This window comes from Dasypus novemcinctus, chromosome 7 (assembly GCF_030445035.2).
Source record: "Dasypus novemcinctus isolate mDasNov1 chromosome 7, mDasNov1.1.hap2, whole genome shotgun sequence".
Lineage (NCBI taxonomy): Eukaryota > Metazoa > Chordata > Mammalia > Cingulata > Dasypodidae > Dasypus > Dasypus novemcinctus.
In genome coordinates this window covers 21,315,137-21,340,286 of record NC_080679.1, presented here as the reverse complement: position 1 = coordinate 21,340,286, position 25,150 = coordinate 21,315,137, and the positions used below count along the sequence as shown (strand labels likewise).

The 25,150-nt window shown below is 43.7% G+C and overlaps 1 protein-coding gene across 1 annotated transcript in view; it reads left to right on the top strand.

Moving 5' to 3' along the window:
- The window catches only part of SGPP2 (sphingosine-1-phosphate phosphatase 2), a 136,720-nt gene that overhangs the window by 50,315 nt on the left and 61,255 nt on the right, over positions 1 to 25,150 (top strand). The window contains exon 2 of the mRNA XM_004453104.5: positions 8,529 to 8,687. Within this exon, the coding sequence (XP_004453161.1) occupies positions 8,529 to 8,687 (159 nt within the window). The remainder of the gene's footprint in view (positions 1 to 8,528; positions 8,688 to 25,150) is intronic.

The window sequence follows — 25,150 nt, the reverse complement described above, 5'->3', positions numbered from 1 at the left end:
ATCAAACTTATTTTAAAATAAGACTGACTTGTTACCCTATATAGATTTTAACTTTCTCTGACTTAGGGAATGAAATCTTTATACTGCTTCCAATTAAAATAGACATTTAGTGTTGCAGATATCATCTTTTTGGATGTGAACTCACTGGGGCTCTTTTCCAATTGTGAACTATCTCAACCTTGACCTTTGGAAGAATACTTAAATTTACAGCTCTAATGGGAAAGGGGGGGCAGGAAGAAAAGATAAGTAACATGACCTTGCAATGTTATTGGCTCAGAGTTTATCAAATCCTTTGAAGTTCTCAAGGTAGTAGTACCTCTAGCCTGTGTATGAAAAGTCAAAGGTTAATTACAGGAAGGCTTGCATTTGAGATCTGGAAAGGATCAAGAGCAACAATTTTCAAGTTAAACTCTGTACTAAGATCCTCTGGAGAAAGACTGTAAGGGAGGGGAAGCTGGCCTGAGATAGGGGTTCCCTGGGCCCCTCTTCACTTTCATCCAGTTGAGACAGACTTTCAATTTGACATCATTTTATGTAATAGACCCTGGGGTAGCATTTTATTTGATGAGCCTTTCCTTGCTTAAAAAATAAAAAATAAAAATAAAAGCTTATTTGAAGTTGAAAAGCATCTGAACTAATCCTGTTCTATCCTTTGCAGTTGAGGTTCAGAAAGGTGACTTGACTTCCCCAAGGTCACACATTGTTTTGGCTAAAAACTATTTGTATTCCTCTTTGGAAAGCTCAAAAGCCTGGCCGGCTGCCAGGTCTGCCAGGTAATTTGCTTCTTTGCGGTCTGGATCCCGTCAGCCTTTATTATATCCAATGGTGCTGACCTGGGCATATTTCCCTTGCATTGAGGCCTCAGTGGGGTGTGTCTGGAAAACAAAATACTGTTTCAGGTGCTCAGGGGCACAGTCGAATCGAGAAGTCATATGCGCACTGTGTTCTTTCTGCATGCCTCCCTCCTCTTTCCTAATTGATTTATATGTTGAAGGCAGCCTTGGAGGAAGCACTGAAAACTCTGGCATTGGCAAAATAGCATAGCTCTTCTCTGATTAAAAGGTAAAACTGCTGCGGGAAGCGGATTTGGCTCAACGGATAGAGCATCCGCCTACCACATGGGAGGTCCAGGGTTCAAACCCAGGGCCTCCTGACCCATGTGGTAAGCTGGTCCACGCACAGTGCTGATATGCTCAAGGAGTGCCGTGCCATGCAGGGGCATCCCTCACATAGGGGAGCCCCACACGCAAGGAGTGTACCCCGAAAGGAGAGTCGCCCAGCGTGAAAAAGTGCAACCTGTCCAGGGTGGCGCCACACACACGGAGAGCTGATGCAGCAAGATGACCAAGATGATGCAACAAAAGGAGACACAGATTCCCGGTGCCGCTGACAAGAATACAAGTGGACACAGAAGAACACACAGCAAATGGACACAGAGAGCAGACAACTGGGGGGCAGGGGGAGAGGGCAGGCATCACGGGGAGAGGAGAAAAATTTAAAAAAAAAAATCTGAAAAAAAAAAAAGGAGAAAAAGGTAACATCCTTTACATGACGTAGCCAAGAACCTGGAAAACCACTGCTGGCAACAGTCTGATTTTATTCCTTAAGGATGAAAGTACTCTTGGCCATCTTCAAGGCTTCAAACACATGGCTAGTGACTTAAAAATTCATTCCCCCAAATTACTCCCTTTGGTATTCCCCTCCCAGAACCTGAGCTCCTTGAATCTGGGCAGCACAGATTCAAGGAGCTCACCTGAACATCCTTGGCAGCCAGGACCAGAGTGGGACCATCATTGCCTGGAGTGAATGTTTACAGAGTAAATGCCTGTCTCTTACTCTCTCCATTTCCTCCACTTTCAAGCATCTCAGACCTTGTTGAAAACAAAACAGAACACAAATCCAGCCTACAAGAATCTTTTACAAAGCCACTACCTGTAATTGCATACCCTGATCCCTCCCCTTTTTTGGTGGTGGTGTTTTACTTTGATTTAATTTTATGAGGTTTCTGATGACCTTATGGAGCATTAAATTAAAATCCTACTTTTCAGATTCCTTTAACAGGGGACAATATTATTGTGTTTTAACTTGTTACTAATATACCATAATTTAAGGGTATCTACCATATTTTAAAATAGATTGCTCATTCCTTTTTTAACCCCTTTGACTGTCTTTTTTTTTTTTTTTAACTTCCAGAGTAAGAGAGAGGGAAATGATGATAGAGAATAGGAGTACATGTTTAGCAGATCTTGCATGTACTTGTAGTAAATGTTTCTTGCAACATCACAATATTGGGTTGGTTTTCTTAGCCCCACTTAAAAGGTGAACTAAAAAGTTCATAGCCAGTGATTTTTTTAAAAAAGCCTTTGTATTAGTTATGTATTGCTGTTATAACAAGTTACCACCAACATGATATCTTAAAACAACGCAAATTTCTTCTCTTACACATTTCTGGAAGCCAAAAGTCCAAAACAGGTCTCATTTGGCTAAAGTGAAGGTGTTGGCAAGGCTGCATTCATTCTGAAGGCTCAAGGGAAGAATCTGTTGCCTTGCATTTTCTAGCTTTTATAGGGTATATTAGTCAGTGTTCTCTAGGGAAACAGAATCAACAGGAGATATCTGTATGAGATTTTATAAAATTCTCTCATGTAACCATGGGAATGTAAAAGTCCAAATTCCACAGGCAGGCTGCAAACCAGGGGCTCTGAAGAAGGTCCTTGATGAGTTCCTAGGAGATGGCTGTCCAAAGTCAAGTGGAAAATTCTCTCTGAATGCTGAAATCACTTCTGCTTTTAAGGCATTCAACTGATTGTCATCAGCAATGGTTGTTTTATTCAATCAACTCACTGATGATTGAAGAACATAAAGGTCCTTGTATTATAATTAGCCCAGTGCTTGCTTGACCAAATGTATTAGTCAGCCAAAAGGGGTATTGATGCAAAGTACCAGAAATCTGTTGCTTTTATAAAAGGTATTTATTTGAAGTAGAAACTTAAGTCACAAGACCATAAAGAGTAAGTTATTTCCCTCAACAAAGTCTCTTGCCATGCGTTGGAACAAGATGGCTTCCACCTCTGCAAGGGCTCAGCCTTCCTCTTCCTCTTAAGGCTCCATGGTCCCGGCTTGTTCTGACCTCAGCTGTAGTCTGGCATAAGGCTCTCCTCTCTCTGCAGGGCTTGTTTCTTTCCGGGCTCAGCTGCTCTGTTTTCTTCAGTTGCAAACTATCAGGCTCATCTCTCCTCTTGGGGCCTCTCCTGTGTCTATTGCATGCTCTCTATTCCTCTTTGTTCTTCTCTGTGTGTCTCCTTCTGTGTGAGAGTCTGTTTTATCACCCACAGGGGCTGAGACTCAACGCTGAGTCACACTCTCATGATGTGGTTGAATCAAAGCCCTCATCTTAACATAATTTAATCAGACATCTTAGCTAAATTGAATATAATCAAAGGGTTATCACACCCAGAGGAACAGATAAGTTTACAAACATAATCTCTCTTTGGAATTCATAAATATTCTCAAACTACCACACCAAACAACTGGGCACAACCCAGCTGAGTTGACACATTTAACCTAACCATCACAGTCCACCCCTTGTCAACCAGGCAGCCATACACATCACCTTAAACTGTACTTAATCTCTAAATAGAATCAATAACAGACATATATATATTTCCACCTAATAATATTCAGCTGTCCTGTGTACAACTAGAAGTATACTAATTCCCTACAGAACAGGGTGCAAGTCCTTGAGTAATATTCACTCTTAAACTTGACATTCTTAAATATTACGATGAAACTAATACAACTTAGGTCATATGATAAGAGAAAAAGTTAGGGAAGAAAACAAAAATATTCATTTTATATATGTATACAGTCATACTCAAAACAAGGAAGAAATATTTATGACCATTACAGTCCTCATTTCTGTAACTGGTCATGTGATCGAAGTTCGTATTTATTACTACCTTCTTCCATTATCCATTCCATGTTCCCATTACTCTCAGCATGCACCTTAGCTGGCCGTGGCTTGTTGCCTGATGGGGTGACCCAAACTTTCATTCCTGAAGATTCTGGGCCATTGTTAGTCCTGTTTGGATTGGGTTGTTGCAATTTTCCATTGACTTTGATCACAGGGCATGGAAGTAATAAGAGACACCCTAGAGGATCTCCTGTATTCCAGGCAAACTCTTCTTTACCCCTATTATGTAGGTGCAGTCCTATTTCCCCTTGAAGGTCAGGATCAGTCACCCCAGCCAGTACAGTAACTCCCCTCTTTGCCTGTTGATTCAGAGGCACATGGAGCCCAAAGTGGCCAGGTGGCAGTCTTAATTTATAGTTCAATGGAATCACGGTTGTGTTCCCTGGTGGAAGCACTCCTCCTTTTGGAACTAAGACCTGTAGACCAGCAGAGCTTGAGGTTGCAGGGACAGGAAGCAAAAATTTTCCTAGTAGACCACTAGGGGTAATAGTGAGTGGTGCCCGTACCATTTCCACCCCTTGATTCCTGGATCCATGAATCCTTGTGTGGGAGAAACAGCACTATAGAGTAGATATTGATTTAGAGCATACACAGCCTCCTGGAGAACATTGCCCCAGCCCTGCAAGGTATTGCCACCTAGTTGACATTGTAACTGAGACTTCAAAAGGCCATTCCGCCATTCTGTCAATCCAGCTGCTTTAGGATGATGGGGAACATGGTAAGACGAGTGGATTCCCTTAGCCTTCACTTTTTAAAAAAGATTTATTTATTTATTTTAAAATTTTTATTTCTCGCCCCTTCCCCACCCCCACTTGTCTGCTCTCTGTGTCTGTTCGCCGTGTGCTCTTCTGTGCCTACCCACATTCCTGTCAGCAGCACCGAGAATCTGTGTCTTCCCTTGTTGCATCATCTTGCTGCGTCAGCTCTCTGTGCATGCGGTGCCACTCCTGGGCAGGCTGCACTTTTTTCATGCGGTGCGGCTCTCCTTATGGGGCGCACTCCTTGTGTGTGGGGCTCCCCCATGATAGGGACACCCCTGCATGGCACGGCACTCCCTGCTCGCATCAGCACTGCACGTGGGCCACCCCACCACACGGGCCAGGAGGCCCTGGGTTTGAACCCTAGACCTCCCATATGGTAGGTGGATGCTCCATCAGTTGAACCAAATCCTCCCATCCTTCACTTTTGAAGGGGTATCTCAACAAGCCCTACACCACTGGACACCTAGAATTTCACTGAGGTGGAAGGCCCCTATGTTTTGTTGAATTTATCTCCTGCCCTCTCTCACATGAATGCCTTAGCAATAAGTCTAGAGTAATTGTTACTTCTTGCTCACTAGGTCCTATCAACAGGATATCATCAATATAATGGACCGGTGTGATTCTTGTGGGAGGGAGAGACGATCAAGGTCCCTGGAGACAATATTATGACATAGGGCTGGAGAGTTAATATACGGCTGAGGCAGGACAGTAAAGGTATATTTCTCCTTGGGGAAAGGTGGGAGGAAGATTAACAGTATAAATTTTTGGCAATTTAACAGGATCCTTCCCCAAGGGGACCTGGTCTTCTCCTCATTCAAGGAACTCTGGGTCTGTAAACTGTCTCAAGTCTGGGAATTGATTAAGGGGCCATGATTCTCTGACTGTAATTCGAGTTAGGGTTTTGTTCACTCAACCTAGAACTCTTCTGCTTATACAGATCAAGTAAGAATTTAGTAGACTGCCCGTGTATTTCACTTCTAGATATCCCATGATTTATTAGCCAACGCCATAGCTCCATGCAACTCAGATTCTTGATTGCTACTTTGAGTCTGCCTTTCATTGTGGTAGCCACACCCACCTTGTCTTTGGTGATTAACTGCTGATACTTGACTTTTACCAGCCCAAGATCTCATCATCCCCATTATGTTTAAGGATTCTAGTTCCATGATAGCCATTCTTACAGTAATATCTGAACTAGAGAAGAGCAACCAAGAACTCTTCAGGGAAGATGGAGTTAGTCTTATGAATTTATTCCTCAGAGTCCTGGTTTAAGGTCTGGACATTCCTGGGGTGGGTGGGCAGGTCTTAAATGGTAAATCCATTCTAGCATTCCAATCTCTCTAAGTCTTTGAATTTCCTCTTCTACTGTAGGGTAAATAGGGCATCTCAAACTCACACATACTAGGCCATCTTTTGGTCCATGTTTCAATCAGCCACCCAAACATACTTTTAGAGCCCTTTTTAACCTCTCGAGCAAGGGTGTTGAATCCAGAATTTCTGCTTAGTGGGCCCATATCAATAAATTCAGCCTGATCCAACTTTATATTCCTTCCACCGTTATCCTATACCCTTAGTCTCCTTTTCCATATATATTCCCCTGATTTCTGTCTATATAAGTTGGAAAACTCATGCAGTTCTTTTAGGGTATAGCATACTTCCTGATGGGTCCCCTGTGTACTTAACGTTTGGGGGCTTGTGATTTTAGTCTAGTAGTAAGTCTCAAAGAGAAGAGGGGTTGTGGGGTGGGTAAGGGAAAGGACAGGAATGCCTTGAAAGCTACTGACCTCAGGGAATTCCTTTCCTGTTTTATCTGCTGAGTTAGGGTTAATCTCTTCCGGGGTTGGAAGGCACATTCCTCAGGGCAGTGTAGAGGTTGGGCAGTGCATGCTGGAGTTTGGCTGGTACGTGCCTGGGGCTGGGAGGAGGTCTGGGCAGGCCATCACAGGTTTATCTGGCAAAGTCTCGGCAGAATTTAGGGTTCCAGTGTCCCCACAGATGATATCATCCTCAATGTATATGTCTCCATCCCAGTCCTCAGGGTTCCACTCCTTTCCAATCAATGCCTTCACTTTATTAGCAGACACCCTGCAAAGCTGAGATTTTAGTTTCCGTTGTAACTCCACTACAATGGGACTCTGAGTCTGGTTTTCAGAGATCTCAAGTCTGTGGCTACATGAAACAAGATTTTCTTTCAGAGCACACATACAAACTTTTGCATCATTCATGCAGTGTTTACGTTGCAAATTTGAAGCCTTTAGCTCATCCCTTTCTTTTGTTACTGTATCCAGAGTATCTAGGAAGATTCAGCCAACATCATTGTACCTTTTGATTCCACAAAACTCTAAGTTGTTGAAAACACTCTCATCCAGATCCTTGCCTCTTATAAGCATGGAAGTAGGGGAATCTAGTGGCAATATTTTGCCAACTCATGACATGGATTGTTAGTAGCCTCTTGATTATTGGAAAGGGAGTCATTAGTACCCTTGAGTCCAATTAGAGAGCCAATTGCAAAACTCCCAGAACCACTTCAGAAATCTCATGTTTCAGATTCTGTTTCTCAAGAACCATTCCTGGTACCAAGCTGTATTAGTTAGGGTTCTCTACAGAAACAGAATCAACAGGAAATACTCTGTAAATAGTATGACATTTTATAAAATTCTCTCACAAGACTGTGGGGATGCATAAGTCCAAATTCTGCAGGCAGGCTGCAAACCAGGGGTTCTGATCAAGGTCCTTGATGAGTTCCCAGAAGACGTTGGCTGTTAGTTGGCTGTCCAAAGTCAAGTGGAAAATTCTCTCTGAATGCTGAAATCACTTTCTCTTTTAAGGCATTCAACTGATTGGCTAAAACATCACTCTTTGTCATTCAGCAGTCTCCTTGGTTGATTGTAGGTGTAGTCAGCCATCTATGCAATCAACTCACTGATGATTAAAGTCAATAATTGTCCTTGTATTATAATTAGCCCAGTGCTTGCTTGACCAAACAACTGGGCACTATTACCTGGCCAAGTTGACATGTTAGCCTAACCTTCGCATAGGGTATCCACATTCCGTAGGTTGTAGCCCTTTCCTCTATCTTCAAAGCCAGTAGTGTAGCATTTTCAAATCTCTAAGTCTGACCTTTCTGCCTTCTTCACCCATCTTTTAAGGATCCTTGGAACAAAAAGTAAACAAAAATAATAGAAAAAGGAAGAGAAACAAACAAAAAGGATTCGTGGATTACATTGAGCTCATTCAGAAAATCCAGAATAATCTCCCCATCCTGAGATAATTAATTTAATCACATCTGCAAAGTCCCTTTTGCCATGTAAGGTAACATTCTCAGGACGTAGACAGCTTTAGTGAACGTTACTCTGCTGACCACAGTCATAAACCAAGATGGTGTCCTAACAGATCATTTCCTCAAATTCTCAGTTTTCTTTATGCACAAAGAAAACATTTTGGCTTTTTTGTGTCTTTGAAGTCTCTAGCATACGTCACCTCTAAGGTTCCTAAGGCTTAGCATTGTAATGATTTGAGCTGTATACTTCCTGTTTTCTCTGTTTCTCTCTCAAACTGAGAAGCACCTTTTCCTTTTCCCTGTAGTTCTGTCTGAATGTTAAGTCTATAAAGAACAAACCTCTCCTGCATTTATGTATACAAACTGGGCTTGATAGGTATTCAGTACGACAGTAATGATATTGTAGTAACATAATGGTAGAGAAGGAGCATGTTGACAGTTGAGATCTATGAGTTTTAGACAGTAGTTTTAAAATTGACCCATAGTGACATGTCTTCTAACTTTTGTCTTTTAGGCTTATATACAGAAGTACATTGTGAAGAATTATTTCTACTATTACCTATTCAGATTTTCAGCTGCTTTGGGTCAAGAAGTGTTCTTCATCACGTTTCTTCCATTCGCTCACTGGAATATTGATCCTTATTTATCCAGAAGGCTGGTCATCATATGGGTTGTAAGTATTATTATTATTATCATTCACTAATCACTGCTATTCTAAACTGTTGGTGCCCTCAGAAGACTAAACAGTAATTATCTGTTTTTGTTATTAAAGTACTTTTGTGTAGATGTTTTTCGATCACTTAGAATGGGATTTGTTGCCTGATTTCTTTGGAAGAATAATTTAGGGAAAATTAAAAAGGTAGGAATACAGCTTTTTTGTTTAGTTTGGAAAAGCCGAACAAACCTGTGATCTCATATACTTTGTGTACAATTATACAAATTCCCACAGGTGAATAAAACTATAAGAGAGGAGAAGTAATATACAGAGGGGAAAAAAGGACATTTCTGACCATATATGGGGTAAAAAGGAATCCTCCTGAGAGGCCCCTTTTAGTCAAACGTGATCAGCAACTAAAACTAGAAGCAGCTGACTCATGTTCAAAAAGTAAGCAACTACTTGACATTCATTGAAGAGACAGAAACATAGAAACAGGGCACCATTCTCCAGGGAAGTTATAGTGTAGGGGGGCAGCTGGCCCATGCACAGAAACCCAACGACAATTCAAGGTAGGGAGGGGGAGCCCCTTTCTGATGTTTCTCTCAGGGCCCTGTCATTTAGCTTTGTTCAAGGCCACATAACTTGTGATTTGGGGCGTGGGTAGAGAGAGGGTGGCCGGTTGTGAGGTTGTGAGGCAACCAGGCACTCTAGAGGTATGCAGTTTGAGTTGGCAGCACTGGGTGCAGGTTCAGTTGCAGCTCAGGCAGGTCTCTGCGCCTTCCCTCACTCACCTGTGAAATGGTGTTGATGATGCCCATCTCCCAGACTTGTCCTGAACATGTGCAGCGTGTGCTCAGTGCTCGGGGCCTGGAAGCGATCCTGTCCTGTGGTTAGAGATTGTCTAGCTGGGAGAGGGAGCTTCGGAGACCCGCGGTGGGAGAACAGCAGGGAGGCTGCCAGCGCCGCTGTTTCCTGCTTCTGTGACTCAAGTTCTACACAAAAAAAACAGGCTCAGGGGCTTGGTCGGCTGGCGTGGAGTCTGTGTTCTGCTGTGTCTCTGCCTGACAAGCTGGGTGACCTTAAGCAAGGGGTCTTTACTTTATTGCAAAGTCTTCGGAGGCCAGGGGAGAAAACCTCAGCCAGGAAGCCCTGGGTGGGAGGGTGGCGAGGGTGTCTGCAGATGGCGCACCGTGGGGGCAGCTGCCCCTCTGCTCCCGCTGGGCTAGGAGGAAGAATGGGCCCGGAGTTGCCACTTCTTCCTGCTTTTCACGTGGGATTTCCAGGTTTTTAAATGTAGGCACACATTTTTAAAACGTTTTATATCAACTGAACAAAGAACGCTTGAAGTCTCAATGCGCGAGCGCTGATTGAAGCCTCCAGCCTAAAGCACATCTGAGGTGCCCTAGGCTTAGCGTGGTGATGGTCAGGAAGCCGGCGTACTTCCTGTTTTCTCTGTTTCTCTCCCAAAATGAAAAGCACTTTTTCCTTTCCCCATCCCTCTCTCCCAGCCTTCTCTGAAATCTAGCCTCTATCTAAAAATAAATTTGGGAATTGGCAAAAACATACCCTACTTGTGAATCCCATATGTACCTCGTGAATCCTAGAGGGAATGTTAGCCCACCTGTCCCTCTCCTGTCCCGAAGCCAGCTCCTTATCTGTGGAGCAGCACCTCGAGGGGAGAGGGGAGGATGGCAGGGAGGAGGAAGAGAGAGGGTCCAGTTCTCCTGCCCACTGGGTGTGGAAAACTTTCCCTGAGAGGCTGAGAAGACCTTCCGAAGTGGCTTCTCTCTGGTTGTTGTTCTTGATCGTTACTTTACACTTTAGATTCCTCATAGGTGCTCATAGGTGCTCAGAGGATTGCCTGTTTGAGACAGACTAAGTGTGAGCAAATGAAATCTTTGCTTGAGAATAGAAAGAAAAACCTTCGACTCTGAAGGTTAGCCTGCGGTTTGGGGATTTGTTACTTGGTTTTAAATAAGGGGACATGGCCTTGCCCGCCAGACGCCTATGCCCAGGGTGATGGAGTTATTCTCTGTGGTCTGCTGTATCTGGAAGAGCTGAGAGGGCAGGGTAAGAGAATGTGCATTCCTGGAAATCCCTGGTGGAGGGAATGACAGATATTCCAAGAAGTGACGTGAGTGTGCATGCGTGTGTGTGTGTGTGTGTGTGTTTGTGTGGTAGGAAAGGGGTGCTCCTTGCTTGGCTGCAGAGATGATGATGGAGCTGCTTCCACATCAGTGGCGAGTGGGGGGCGAAGGGAAGGGAGACTCCCAGTGGTGCGGGGGCTGGCAGGGAAGGGGTTGAACAGGTGAGGCTGCTCAGGCCAGCGGGGCAATCAGCTTCCTGCTGAGGCAGCCTTCCTCTTGTAAGGGATGTCCCTAAATTAGTGGCTCCCTCTTAGTGGGGATTAAGGAATGTTAATTAAAAGGGGGCAGAGCTTGAAGACCAGGAACAACTTCTTTCACCCCAAATCAGTTGCAAGGCAGCTGTGTTCAGGATTGCCAAACCTCTTGTCAGATTTTGTCTTAATTTGACAGTTACCACTGGATGAAGAGCCGATAGGCTTTATGGATTTGAAAAATCATTTGTAGTATCAGAGGCAACTCCTCTGGTCTGAAAGTAGCTTAGCTGAATTACGGTTATATTAACTCCTTTGTCCTCACAATCCTAATGGTTTCTCCCTTCTATTTTGCATTTTATTGCTTTTATTGGCATGTATGTTCATTGTATTACTTGGCCTTTATAACAATGCGTTAGTATCATTTTCACCATTTTATAGATCGGGACAGTAATACTTAATAATATGCCATATCCTATGTTGAACTCTTGGCATCTGTGCCACTGTTGTAATAATGCTTTATATTTCTTACCTCATTTAATCCTGCCAGCAATCTTGAGGAGTGGTTATTTATTGCCCGCCCCATTTTGCAGATCAGGAAGCTGAGGTATAGATAGGTGAAATAACTTGTCCAGGATCATATTGCATTGGGTGGCAAAGTGGATTCAATACCGTCCCCAGCTCCTTTTCTGCAAGAGGAAGCTGCCGTTGTTGTTTCCTGGTAGAAGACGGCTAAGTGGCATGAAACACATCCACTGTCGATTTTTTAAAAGAGATGATATACCTGAGGCTCTAAACATCCAAACGACTTGCTCAAGGTTCCTTTCAATCCCATATTGGGTTGTTTCAGGTTTGTTTTTGGCATTTATTAACTCTATAGTCTACCTAAGTACCTTTTGTGTACCCTTCTTGACAACTTAGAGGTATTTTATCTCAGAAAATTTAAATAGGCTTTTGTTAAATTAGCTGAAAGAAGCCAATCAGGTCATTATTTCCTTCTATCCAGTATCTAGGCCTTTAGCCTTCATTGGATGCAACAGAATCCTAGACTTCAGGACAGAAGAGTCAGTGAATAGGTTATTTCATTAGAATGCTCATAAAGAGACTTAGTAGGCAGAGCAGCCACATCACCTGGGGAACTCTGGAATCTCTGGACTTCCCTTTTGGCAGGGTGACAGCCCTATCTTCCCACCCCCCAAAGCCTTTAAAAGAGCTTTGTTATGTCTTTAAAAGGTTAGCAGCAATTTCATTGAAACTGAATGAGGTTCAGCTTTGTAACATGAAGCAAGGTCTCGCTCACTTTTTGCTCAATCAAATTATTCTCCAGTTTAGAAAGTAGCAATGTGAGGATTGATACGACAGTTGATCCTTGGAAGGTTCATTTTCACTGTTTTTATGAGATTTTATTTTACGCATTTATATCCCTCCTCTCTTCATAGATATTTCATGGCATTCATTATGAGATGCAGTAAAAAATGGGGAAGTAGTTAAAATCCAAATTTTGGGGGAATACAGATATAATAAATGATTAAAGCCCAGACTAAAGGTAAACGTAGCTTGCTGATCCCAAGTTGAGCTACAAATGTGTCTTGACATTTGTCTTGACTGAACAAAAAAGAAATGACATTATCTCTTAGGAATAATGTAATTCCTAATGTAATGTAAAGGCCCAATCTCTGTGGAAGCAAATCTTAAATTACATTTTAGTAGTATCGTTTAGTATTAATACCTTCTTAACCACCTTTGTGAGAGTGCTAATTTTGACTCCTCTTCATGAACTTTGGGTGTTTCATTTTTAAATTGTTGCTAATTTAACCGATGGAATATCATATCACAGTTAATTTTCATTTCATGTATTATTAATGAAGGTGAAAACATTTCTCAGATGTTTATAAGCAATTTGTATTAATTCTTGTGAATTGTCAGTTTGTATGTTGAGTATTTTTTAAAAAACAGAACCTTGATTTTTTGCATTTAATTTTACTGGTTATTAACATACAGCGATACTGAACTATTAATTTCCCATTTCTCAGAGGTGATGCTTCTTTCTGTATAAGATTTTTTTAAAGTTCAGGATTTTAAGGAATAGTCTTTATGATATAATCAGTAGTTACCCTGGAAAATTCTTTAAAATTGAATTTAAATGCTTTTTGTAAAAAAAAAATTGTTACACATACAACCCAAAATTTCCCATATTGACTACCTTTCATGTGTACAGTTTGGTGATACTAATTGCCAATATTGTGCTACTGTTAGCGGAACTCTCTGGGTCTCTAGGTTCCTGGCTATGCTGCATCAAGGAATTTAAGGACATGCCATAGGGTAGGCAAGAGAGTAAAGAGTTTATTAAGAAACAAGAAAAGAGATAGTACACACCCCAGACACAGGTGCAGGCATGCTGCAGGGTGAGACCGTTGCCTTAGGGCCAGGGTAGGACTTTTTAAGGCTCTTCCTCCTCACCCTTCCCTATATGGAGAAGGGACCTTAGCTATTCCCTGTCCTGGTTGGTTACCTTTCTACCTTCACCTGTCAGCTTTCAGGGAACCAGTGAGGAGGCCTTTCTGTATGGAGTTATCTGGGCTTCTTTTGAGCCTGGAAGTTTCAAATGGGACCTCGTGACCAGGGGTTTGGTGGGCTTTTGGGTGTCACGGTTACAGCTTTTTTCTCAATCTGCTGCCCTCCCTCAGGGGGGTTCCAGGCCTTATGATGTCACCACCATCTGTTACCAAAACTTTTCATCACTGTAACAGAATTTCTGTACCCATTAAGCAATAACCATTCCCCTACTCTCCTCCAGCCCCTTATAACCGCGAATCTTTCTATCTTTATGAACTTGCTTATTTTATGCATTTTCCATAAGTGAAATCATACACTGCTAGTCCTTTTTTTTTTTAAGATTTATTTATTTCTTTATTTCTGTCCCCTCCCCCTGCCCCAGTTGTCTGTTCTCTGTGTCTGTTTGCTGCATGTTCTTCTTTGTCTGCTTCTGTTGTTGTCAGCAGCACGGGAATCTGTGTTTCTTTTTGTTGCGTCATCTTGTGTCAGCTCTCCGTGTGTGTGGCGCCATTCCTGGGCAGGCTACACTTTCTTTAGCGCTGGGCGGCTCTCCTTACGGGGTGCACTCCTTGCGTGTGGGGCTCCCTTTCGCGGGGGACACCCCTGCATGGCACAGCACTCCTTGCGCGCATCAGCACTGTGCGTGGGCCAGCTGCACAGGGCTCAAGGAGGCCCGGGGTTTGAACCTTGGACCTCCCATGTGGTAGACGGACGCCCTAACCACTGGGCCAAGTCCGCTTCCCTGCTAGTCCTTTTGTGTCTGGCTTATTTCACACCACATAGGGCTTTTGAAGTTCATACCCATGTTGGAGCATGTGTTAAAATATCCTTCATTTTTAAGGTAGACTATTCCATTGTATGGCTGTAATATATTTTGTTGACCATTCATCTCTTGATGGGCATGTGGACTGCTTCCACCTTTTGGATGAGTTGTGGGGCCCAGCAAAGTTTCCCGCAAGGATTCACAGGTTCAGTCAGAGATTTCAGGCCTTATAGTTTCGTGAAAGGTGCACAGGGTTAATGTTTATAAGTAGTGCTATTTTGGTTTCCAGAAAGAGACCCTGTCAAACCAGCTCCGGAAATGGGGAATTTCTTGTAAGGTTATAGAATCCCAAAACCAGAACCTCACAGGAACTGATACGGGTGAACGTTTTGGTTGTCTGCTACAGTTAAACTTTGACTCCACTATCTCCCCTTTATCTCCTCTTGCCAACTGGTAACTTCCCAAATGTGCCTTTTAAAGACAGTCTGACCCGGCTCATTGTGTAGCAGGGTCACATGATTCCATCCATCTCGGGCCACTCCATGGATCAGGTGTCATCAGCTCCAGCCATCTGCTTTGGGGGCTATGGTAGACAATTAAGTTGGGCCACACTGCTGTTGTCCAGGTGCCTAAGAAGGTACGTGTTTGGGAGAAGATGAAAACTAGTTCTGGGACATCAAGAGTCTTGGACTATAATCCTAGCAGAAAACCTTATTCAAGGCACTTAATGCTTCTGGCCTGCAATTTACTTCGCTTTTAAACGAAGGGATCCAGCTAGATGATTCTTGGAGGCTTGTAACGTGGTCATTTGTCTTCTTTTATGTTTGCTATGGGACACTTAAAAGGGTCTGTCCATGGTTTGGTAAGAAGGAAAAGAGCGTTAAGTTGGGCAAGATAACATCATGAAAAACTAGAAGGCATTTCATCTTTTGCAGACCCAATGTGTGGCTTTACTTATTTAGTCTTTTTTTGGGAATCCTCTCAATATTAGTGTACTTAAAATGCATTTCACATCCACTGCAAAACAATTTTTAGATTGCCTGCTATTCTGAATTCGCTTTGATTGAAAGATCTTTTTAAAAGAAAACGCTGGGGAACAGGTGTTGCTCAGTGGCTGAGTGCCTGCTTCCCATGTATAAAGTCCTGGGTTCAAGTCCTAGCACCTCCTAAAAAATAAATAAATAAGTAAATAAAAGAAAAAAGAATGCTTAAATTCTTTTTTTTTTTTTTTTGGTAGAATCAAAGAAAATCCTGGCAATAAAGAAACCATAAAAGTAGACTTCTTTTTGGCAAGTCCTTCTTTCCTTCTCTTCTGAGTCCAATTAAGTTAAGAGAGCTTGAATTTCACAGGATGGTTTCCCACATTACTAGTTGATGCCTATAGTGCAAAGCAGATTTAAATCTGATTTTTAAATTGTGCCTACCATCTAGATCATGTCTACCAGGTATAAAGTCCTGGGTATTATTTTATAAAACGGTGCCATATGTTGGATCAGAAGTGAACTTTGTGATAACATGTCAAATGGAGTGTGTCTCTTGGGATGTGGGCAGGCTGCCATCTGGCTGCCTCTCAGGGGAGCCTGTCACCTGGGCAGGGAGAAGAGGACGAAAGCCTGCCGCCAGCCCTGTAATTCACAGCTCCTACACGGGGTCAGTTTTAGTGCCAAAAGATGACTTTAAATGTGATTATCACTTAATCCTCTGTTTAAACCCTTACCACCATTCACTTCAAAAGATTGCCATGCTTGTTAAATTGGTTCTTGTTTGTGATTAATGAGTCTTTAAAAGTATTCAACAATGGCCAGATTGTAGCCTCACTAACTGGCTCTGAATGAAACAGAATTAGGCAGCAGAAATTCTGCCCAGTCTTTCTGAACTGGAATCTGTAATTTGGCTTTAGTTAAATATTAAGTGAATGTCTCCGGGGGGGGGGGGGGGGGGGGGTTGTTACGCAAAGTGTATTGGTTTTGCTTTTGGCACAATAAAGAAAGGTTTGGGTTTTATTTTAGGTTAAACTGAAAAAAAAAACTTTAAAAGTGAATTCTTGTAGTGAGCAGTTAAGTTTGGATCTCTCTCACAATCGTTACTTGAAAAAGAATTTTTTAAATGAAAATGACTGTAAAATGTATCCACATTCTTCTCTCCTCACCCCCTCCCTGCTACCACCACTACTCCCAGCGTTCCCTAAAAGTTACCTTTTTTTTTTTGTCAAGTAGAATTACAGGCCTCCCAGATAAAAACACCCTGCAGCAACCCCTACCCCCCAAGCACGCTTCCGATGCTTTATTTAATTTATCGCATGAGTGGGTGATTGCTTTAAAGTGAGCTAGGTATAAAATTGAAACACCAGGAGTCTGGAGGCAGGGTAGCTTGAAGGATGAACTTAGGTTGGATCTGCTAAAATGATGCAAAGAACCAAGCATTTCATGTAGAGTGTCAATGTGGATAAGTCCTCCTTCCCTCCCCTTTGTTTTATTCTAGCTTTTAATGTCTTATCAAGAAAAACAAAATTTCATTTGCCAGGACAGGTGCAGACTCAAACCAAGGAACATCCTGAGCTGGCAGAACTTAAATTCAGCATTTCTTTCCTAATTTAGTCTTTTCAGGCTGGGATGCAAAGGTCCTGCCCTCATTGCCTGCAGGCAAATCCGGCCCTCCCTGCTTGCCTAAAGCACCACTCTGGTCTGGACTTTGCTGCTCCCAATCCCCTTCCATTAATCTGTAAAAGAAAAGGAAAGAGAAAGAGCAAAATCAGTAGGTGAGGGGGACCTTCTTTCAGATGAAAATTTCATATAAAATCTTTAAACTATCCCTTAAAAATAAACAAACAAAACAGTCAATTTCATTTGCTGAACTGCATTCTTGAATGAATTTAGTTCTGATAGCAGCTGTTTACTGAGTCCCCACTACAGGCCGAGAGCTTTGACAGACAAGAACCCCACTTAAGAGATGAGAACACTGAAACACAAGGAGGCTGAGTGACTGTCCCAGTGGATACAACTAGCACGTGGGAGAAGCGGCAGTGTCACATCTGGTTCTATTGATACCAAGCCTTAGCAGGTTCTTTCCCCATGCACCTGAAAGACCAGTTACTGAAGACACTGGGGTTTCAAAGAGAGAGTTTATTTGTTTGCACAAGCAAAGGAGGTTAGTTGCTTGTGGCCCCCCAAACTACCTCTCAGATCTGCAGAAATTCTTATATTTTATGTAACATCAGGATGCTAATGAATAATTGGGATAGGGAAGCAGATTTGGCTCAACAGATAGAACATCCGCCTACCACATGGGAGGTCCAGGGTTCAAACCCAGGGTCTCCTGACCTGTATGGTGAGCTGGCCCACATGCAGTGCTGATGCGCACAAGGAGAGCCATGCCACACAGGGGTGTCCTCTGCATAGGGGAGCCCCACCTGCAAGGAGTGTGCCAGGTAAGGAGAGCCGCTCCTCGCAAAAAAAAGTGCAGCCTGCCCAGGAGTGACGTCGCACACATGGAGAGCTGACACAGCAAGATGACGCAACAAAAAGGGACACAGATCCGTGATGCCGCTGACAAGAATACAAGCAGACACAGAAGAACACACAGCGAATGGACATAGAGAGCAGACAGCTTGGGGGGGGGAGAGAAATAAATGAAAAATAAATCTTTAAAAAAGAATAATTGGGGTAGAGTTGGGCACAGGTTCCTTCATTAATAAACATTAAGGGGCTGAAACAGGATGGGGGTGGGCACCAAACCAGGGTGAGTCACAAAGCTACAATCATTGTCAGAGATCAAGGCACCTGGGGAGGGGGATACTGAAGCCCAAGGTCAGTTACAAGATTTTTCATTTGGCTATTAAACAGAGGAAGGTAGAGTGGTTACCCTTTCTATAGAAATGTTCATATACTATGGCAGGATCCTTCTGGAATAATCATAATAGCAGGTAGAAGTGACCATATACCAAGGAGGAAGATCCGCCTGGAATAGTCCTCATAATGGCAGGTCTTTAGTTGGAAATGGCCATATACAAAGGGTGAGGTCGGTCTAGCCAATTTCAGTAATTTCAAATATCAGCTTTGGCTCTTTTTTAATTTACTAGAGGTAAAAGGCATTTATGTAATGATTTGGTAATCATAATTATTTGTTATTTTTTAACCCTCGGTTATACTATCTCCAAACCCCACCTGTTCCTTTCCACTCCAGCATGTTGCCGCAAATGGCTAAACTCGACTCTTCTTCCCCAGTCCAATTATTTGGAAATGTTCTTTGCCTGTTTGGTTGGAAGGGCTCCATTTAGCACCACGGTCTCCTTGGCAAGAGCCTTGTCCACCCTGCAGCCACATGTCCCGGCTTCTTCAGACACTGTCCATCCACTTCTCTTGTGTGGCCCCCATGAGTATCGCCCACTTGCCAGACTGTGTGGCCCAGATTCACTCTTCTCCAGAGGCCAGGGCATCAGAGGGACCGAGGAGGGTGCAGAAGGGCCTTGGTACTTTGTTTCAGGGCCTGAAGACACTGCGGGCTTGTCCTTCCTGGCCCCTGGCCCCTGGCCATGTCCTTATCCTGTTTTGTAAGCAGCCAAGTGGAAAAGGAGTGAGGGAAGAGTGGGCCTTTTGACAGGGTAGGGGGTGGGGCTTTGCCCTGAAGGGGACTGTCACACCCGAGGAGAAAGAGAACCTCCTGGGGAAGGCCGGGCTTCTCCCAGAGGTGGCAGGTGCCGTCTTCCCTGCCCGCAGGCACTGATCGTCCTCTCTGGACAAGGAGCCTCAAATCCTCCATGAGTCCTCTTAGAGCATGAGGGCTGGGCAGTGTTTCCTCTGCCTGTGGGGAGGAGAAGCTTTTGTCTGCTCTTTGGGTTCACAGCTGGAGGGGCCCCACTTCATTTTGGCCTCTGGAAGTTTTTAGAAGCCTTTTTAAAAACTTTTTTTATTTAAAGATTTCTTTATTTAATAAATAAATCCTCCCCCCATTGTCTGCTCTCGCTGTCCATTCCCTATGCGTCATTCTGTGTCTGCTTGTCTTCTCTATAGGCAGCACTGGGAACCGATCCCTAGACCTTCTGGAGTGGGAGAGAGGTGCTCAGTCTCTTGTGCAAGCTCAGCTCCCTGGTCTGCTGTTTCTCTTTTTGTCTTGTAGCAGAGAGAAGTCGGGTGTACTCAGTATCAAAGGCCAGGGCGTGAGAATTCTGAGAAGGAAGGTTTATTTCGACCGGCGGGACCTGATGGACTCTTGTCCTGATAAAAACCGAGCCCCGAACAGAATTTTTGGGTCCCTTTTATACAGAGGATGTGAGAGTGGAGAGTCAAATGGTGCTTATATGCAATAGGACTTTTTGTTAGTTTCTTCAAGTGTTTTATCTGAGTATTAGATAGGTTACTTCCTCCAGGTAAGCTTGATTTAACACATATCCCCCACATTCCAGATAAGCTTTTAACATGAACCCCCACATCCCAGGTAAGCTTAACACATTTGGTTTGCATCCTCTCTGAATATCAAAAGCCTGTGGATACAACCCCAGGTATTGGTTCTTCTGAGGGCTACAGAGATCCACAGGTTCTATGGTCATGGCAGAAGGAGTTCAGTGCCATGTCAGTCAGCCCTACTTTGGAGTTTGTGGTCCTGAGTGTGATGGAGCTGGACTCAGATGTGATCTTTGTTCACAAGGCTCTCCTGTTACTTTTACTGGACCTGTGGTTGGCGCTGGTGTTTAATGTATACTCAGGGGACCTGAATCTCTGGACTGTCCATGTGATAGGCAGGCTCTGAGCCTCAACTGACTTGTAACTCCTACTCTCTGGTTTATTGGACTACCCAGTCAGCTAACAGGAAGGTGAAGAAGGTCAACCACCATACCAGGGAGCCAAGAGTGCCTACAACTGAAAGCAGGAGAATTGTATCCAGCATCCATGTGGAATCTAAGCCCCCTCTTGATATAGATGTGGAGTGGACACGGCCATTCTAGGGTCTACAGGATGAAGGAATAGAGTATGGACTAGAGTGGACTTACTGATATTCTATTGTAGAACTATTGTGATTAGTAATGGAAATAAATGTAGCACTGAGATGGAGAAAGTGACCATGGAAGCTGCTGAGGGTGTGGAGTGGGAAGAAGAGATGTGAATTTGGGGCAATTTCAGGACTTGGTGTTGTCCTGGGTGGTACTGCAGGGACAGTTACTGGACATTGTATGTTCTCCCATGGCCCACTGGGTGGACTGGGGAGAGTGTAAACTATAATGTGGATCATTGACCATGTGGTGCAGCAGTGCTCAGAGATGTATTCACTGAGTGCAATAAATGTCCCATGATGTTGGAGGAGGTTGTTGTTGTGGGAGAAGTGGGGTGAGGGGGATGGGGGGATATATGGGGACCTCATATTTTTTTAATGTAACATTAAAAAATATATGAAAGTCAAAGAAATTTAAAAAAAAAAGTCTACAGGGAAACGGACTTGGCCCAGTGGATAGGGCGTCCGTCTACCACATGGGAGGTCCGTGGTTCAAACCCCAGGCCTCCTTGACCCGTGTGGAGCTGGCCATGCACAGTGCTGATGCGCGCAAGGAGTGCCCTGCCACGCAGGGGTGTCCCCCGCGTAGGGGAGCCCCACGCGCAAGGAGTGCGCCCATGAGGAGAGCCGCCCAGCGAGCACGAAAGAAAGTGCAGCCTGCCCAGGAATGGCACTGCCCACACTTCCCTTGCCACTGAGGACAACAGAAGCGGACAAAGAAACAAGACGCAGCAAATAGACACAGAGAACAGACAACCGGGGGGGGGGGGGGGTGGGAAGGGGGGATAAATAAATAAATAAATAAAGCTTAAAAAAAAAAGTCTATAGAGGGAAGCGGACTTGGCCCAATGGATAGGGTGTCCGCCTACCACATGGAAGGTCCAAGTTTCAAACCCTGTGCCCCTTTGACCTGTGTGGAGCTGGCCCATGTGCAGTGCTGATGCACGCAAGGAGTGCCGTGCCACAAAGGGGTGTCCCCCAAGTAGGGGAGCCCCACGCGCAAGGAGTGCGCCCCGTAAGGAGAGCCACCCAGCGCGAAAGAAAGTGCAGCCTGCCCAGGAATGGCGCCGCACACACGGAGAGCTGACACAGCAAGATAGGAGAGCTGACACAGCAAGATAACGCAACAAAAGGAAACACGGATTCCCGGTGCCGCTGATAAGGGTAGAAGCCATCACAGAAGAACACACAGTGAATGGATGCAGAGAGCAGATAACTGGGGTGGGGGGGAAGGGGAGAGAAATAAATAAAAAATAAATCTTTTTTAAAAAAAAGCATATAGAATTTATACGTCTCAGTTGGTTTTCTAGGCATGCTTGGATATAGAATAAGTTTGAATTTATGCACAAGCTATATTAGTCTCTCCTCTGTGTCTCTTTTGGTTGGGGCATCTTGATGCACCAGCTCTCCGCTCAGGTCAGCATGCCACATGGGCCAGCCCTCCACGCAGGCCAGCTCGTCCGGCAGGCCACCTTGCCTTCACCAGGAGGCCCCAGGAATCGAACCCTGGATCTCCCAAAGGTAGACAGGAGCCCAATTGCTTGAGCCACATCTGCTTCCCATGGAAGTCTTGTTAACCTAATGGCAGGGCTGGAGCAGTCTTTGTAGCCCCTTCTCCCCAGAGGAGGTAGCTGAGGAGGTTCTCTTTATTTAGGAGGCCCAGCCGGCCGGAGACCAGCTTCTACCTTCCAGGCTCCGAGGCTGCCCGGTGCTGGTCAGGCCCATCCGGTCCAGGTGCCACGTGGGCCTGTGCAGTGGCCGCGCAGCACTGTGTTTGCTCCGGCGACGTTGGGCTTCAGCCAGGTGAGGGTTAATCCAGGAAACTGAGGCTTCCTGGCCCTGTAGTGCCGGACTCTGACTAGGGGTGCCAGCCCTCCCCTCTGGCCTCAGGCTGTCCTCCACCCCCTCTGCCATCAGGCCATCTGCATCTGAGGCCCGAGCCTGAGTGCTGTCCATGCTGGCCGAGCAGGGCCAGCACTTGTTACGTCCCCAGTGGGGCTGAATGAAGGGTCTTGAGTAAATAAGTTGCACGGAGCCACGGTGTAACTGCTTATGAATAAATAACATTCTGAAATTCTTAAATGTAAGCCACATATTGTGGTGCTGGCACAGCTGAACTATTCCTGAGATGAATATAGACCACATGCCAGCTTTTAAGAATACGGTAATAGCTCCAAGTATAGCGATAGCCAGCATTTATTCATCCTGCTATGGGCTAGATGTAGGACCAAGCCTTTATCAATATTACTGAGTGAAGTACAGGCACTGTTATTGTTATTCCCATTTTAAAGATAAGGAAACGGGAGGAGAAGGGGCAGCCAAGCTGAGAGAGCCAGTTAGATGGTAGCGCTAGGATTTGAACCCAGAACAAGATCATTTCAGAATCCTAGCTGTTAGCCACTGTACTGTGCACTAACTTTCCGCCTTAATTAGGTTAAGTGTGCCCCAGTTTGGAGTTTGTTTGTTGTCGTTTTTTGTTTTTTGAGATATCAGGGGTCTGGGTATTGAACCTGGACCTCGTATGTGGGAAGCTGGTGCTCAGCCACTTCAGCCACATCAGCTTCCCTGAGTTGGTTTATTCATTTGTTTTGCTTGTTGTTTGTTTGTTTGTTTTTTTCAGGAGGTACTGGGATCCGAATCCTGGGACCTCCCCTGTGCAAGGTGGGAGCTCAACCACTTGAGCCACATTCGCTCCCTCCAGCTTGTTTTTGTGTGTATTAATTGTGTTCAGTTTCCCCCCCCATTTTACAAATAATAAAACATATGAATAAAAAGTTGAAAAAAATGAGAAAAGAAAAAAAAAGTTTTTCCTAAATCTTACCGCATTCATTGATTTGAAGGTAACTCACCTTTTCTATCTATTATTTATCTATCTGTTGTCTAATCAATCTATCCTATCTGTCATCTTTGCAATGTTTGATTACAGTATACAGTTTACATGCTGCTTTGTGATATACTGGTTTGATATAAAATTAGACATAACTCGTAGTTTATAATTAATGTATAGAAGGAGAGGGGAATAGGATTGAATCTTTTAACCTAAAAGGAATAATTGAATCAAGAAATGACTTATTCACCTGAAGAACTGGGAGACTTGGAGTGTAGTCTGGAGTTTATTAATAACTAGCCAAATGATGTTTATCTCTGGGCTTCATTTGAACAGCTGTAAAATGTAGAGTTGAGTTGGATGATTGCTAAACTATTGATGGTGATGTTGCTTTCAGGATATCAGTCTTTTTCCTCATATGCACTGGCTACAATGTCTAAATTTCCCCTGGGTGATTCCCCACACCTCGACTGGGCTGGCTTCTACCAGTTGTCTTGGGGTTCCCCATGATAGTGCAAGGGACTGCTCGTGATTCTCTGTGGAAGGGCTCTTCAGGGAGAAGCGGCTGGACTCACCCTGGGTCAAAGTCACTGTTTTTTACCAGGACTCATTTGGCCTTGCAAACATAAGCCAAGGGACAGTGGGTTCTGGGAGGCCTCTGGGTCCTCCTGCTCCAGGCACCAAGATGAGGAGCTCAGAACACACAGGCCTCTCTTCCAGCTCTGCTCTGTGTGTGTGCGTAGGAATTCATTGTTTGTCTTGCATATGCTCAAATTTAACTAGAAAAAGATGTGATGTTTTTGTTCCTTTTAAAATTAATTTTTTTTTTCTTCTGGCATTCACTGGCACTTAAATCATAAGGGGAAAATTGTTTTGTTCAATTTGAAAGTGCTTTTCAAACACATAGCAGTTTGACTCTGGGCCTTGGGAAATAACATTCTGAAGTTTGTTTGTTTGTTTTTCCCCAAAAGCTCTAACTTGGAAATTAGGACATTGTGAGCAGAAGTAAGCTTGTTTCCTTGTAAAATAAGAGAGCTGATTTCTTTCATTAGGCCTTAATAGAACATCCAAGCCAAGGAGAAAAATTAACCCTGGATTGAAAAATACAATTGATTACATACCTGCTACACAAGCCAATGATCCCTTCCCAGTCCTTTTGAGGGCTTCTGAGCTACCTTACTCCAAAACGTGTGCTATATAAAATAAGTAGAGGTGGAGCAATTTTTAGGGTTTGTCTACCTAACTGCAGAAAATATTTAGCTAGAAGGGATGGGCCCAGGATGATGAATGGAGGGTCACCATTTTTCTGTAGCCAAAAGAACCATAACTTGGCTGTTTAATTTGAATATATATATATATATATTTTTTTTTAAGGAGTCGGGTAGTAACACCAGGTCTCAATCATTTGGGTAAGTGTTCCAAATAAGTTAAATGTTCTTAGAGGCTTTGCCTGTTTGGGCGATGGATTCAGAAATTTAATCCTAATTTGTGCACTAGAAAGCTTTTAGTATGTAAAAAACTGGGTTTTATACTTTAAAAAAAATCTAATCTACAAAGAGTGTTTGACTATTTGCCCTAAGGAACAATCAAAAGGGTATTTTTCTGACTCTTAAAGGATTAAATCAGGACTCTGGCAAGCTCCTGAGAATTTCAGAAAACCAGGTAACTGTCTTTATTTAAAATTTTTCTACTACCTGAAAGGATGTTTCACCATGTGCTAATCTGTTATGTAGCTCTGTCATGGATGGTAAATTTCAATAAGTTTATATGTTCATTGGAAATATATTTTTAGGAAATTTTATATGAGTTAAAAAACCATCTAGAACCTTTTTAGGGTGTCTTCTTTAAGATTAAAATATAAAGAGCCATGCATGGGGTGGATCCTGCTTCAGAAACTGGACTTGATAATGGAATAGAGGTTTTGCAATTGAAATTATCTTAGACAAGGCAGGATGAATGGGTCCCCAAATGAAAACCTAGGCAACGGTAAATACTTGATTTGGGTCAGG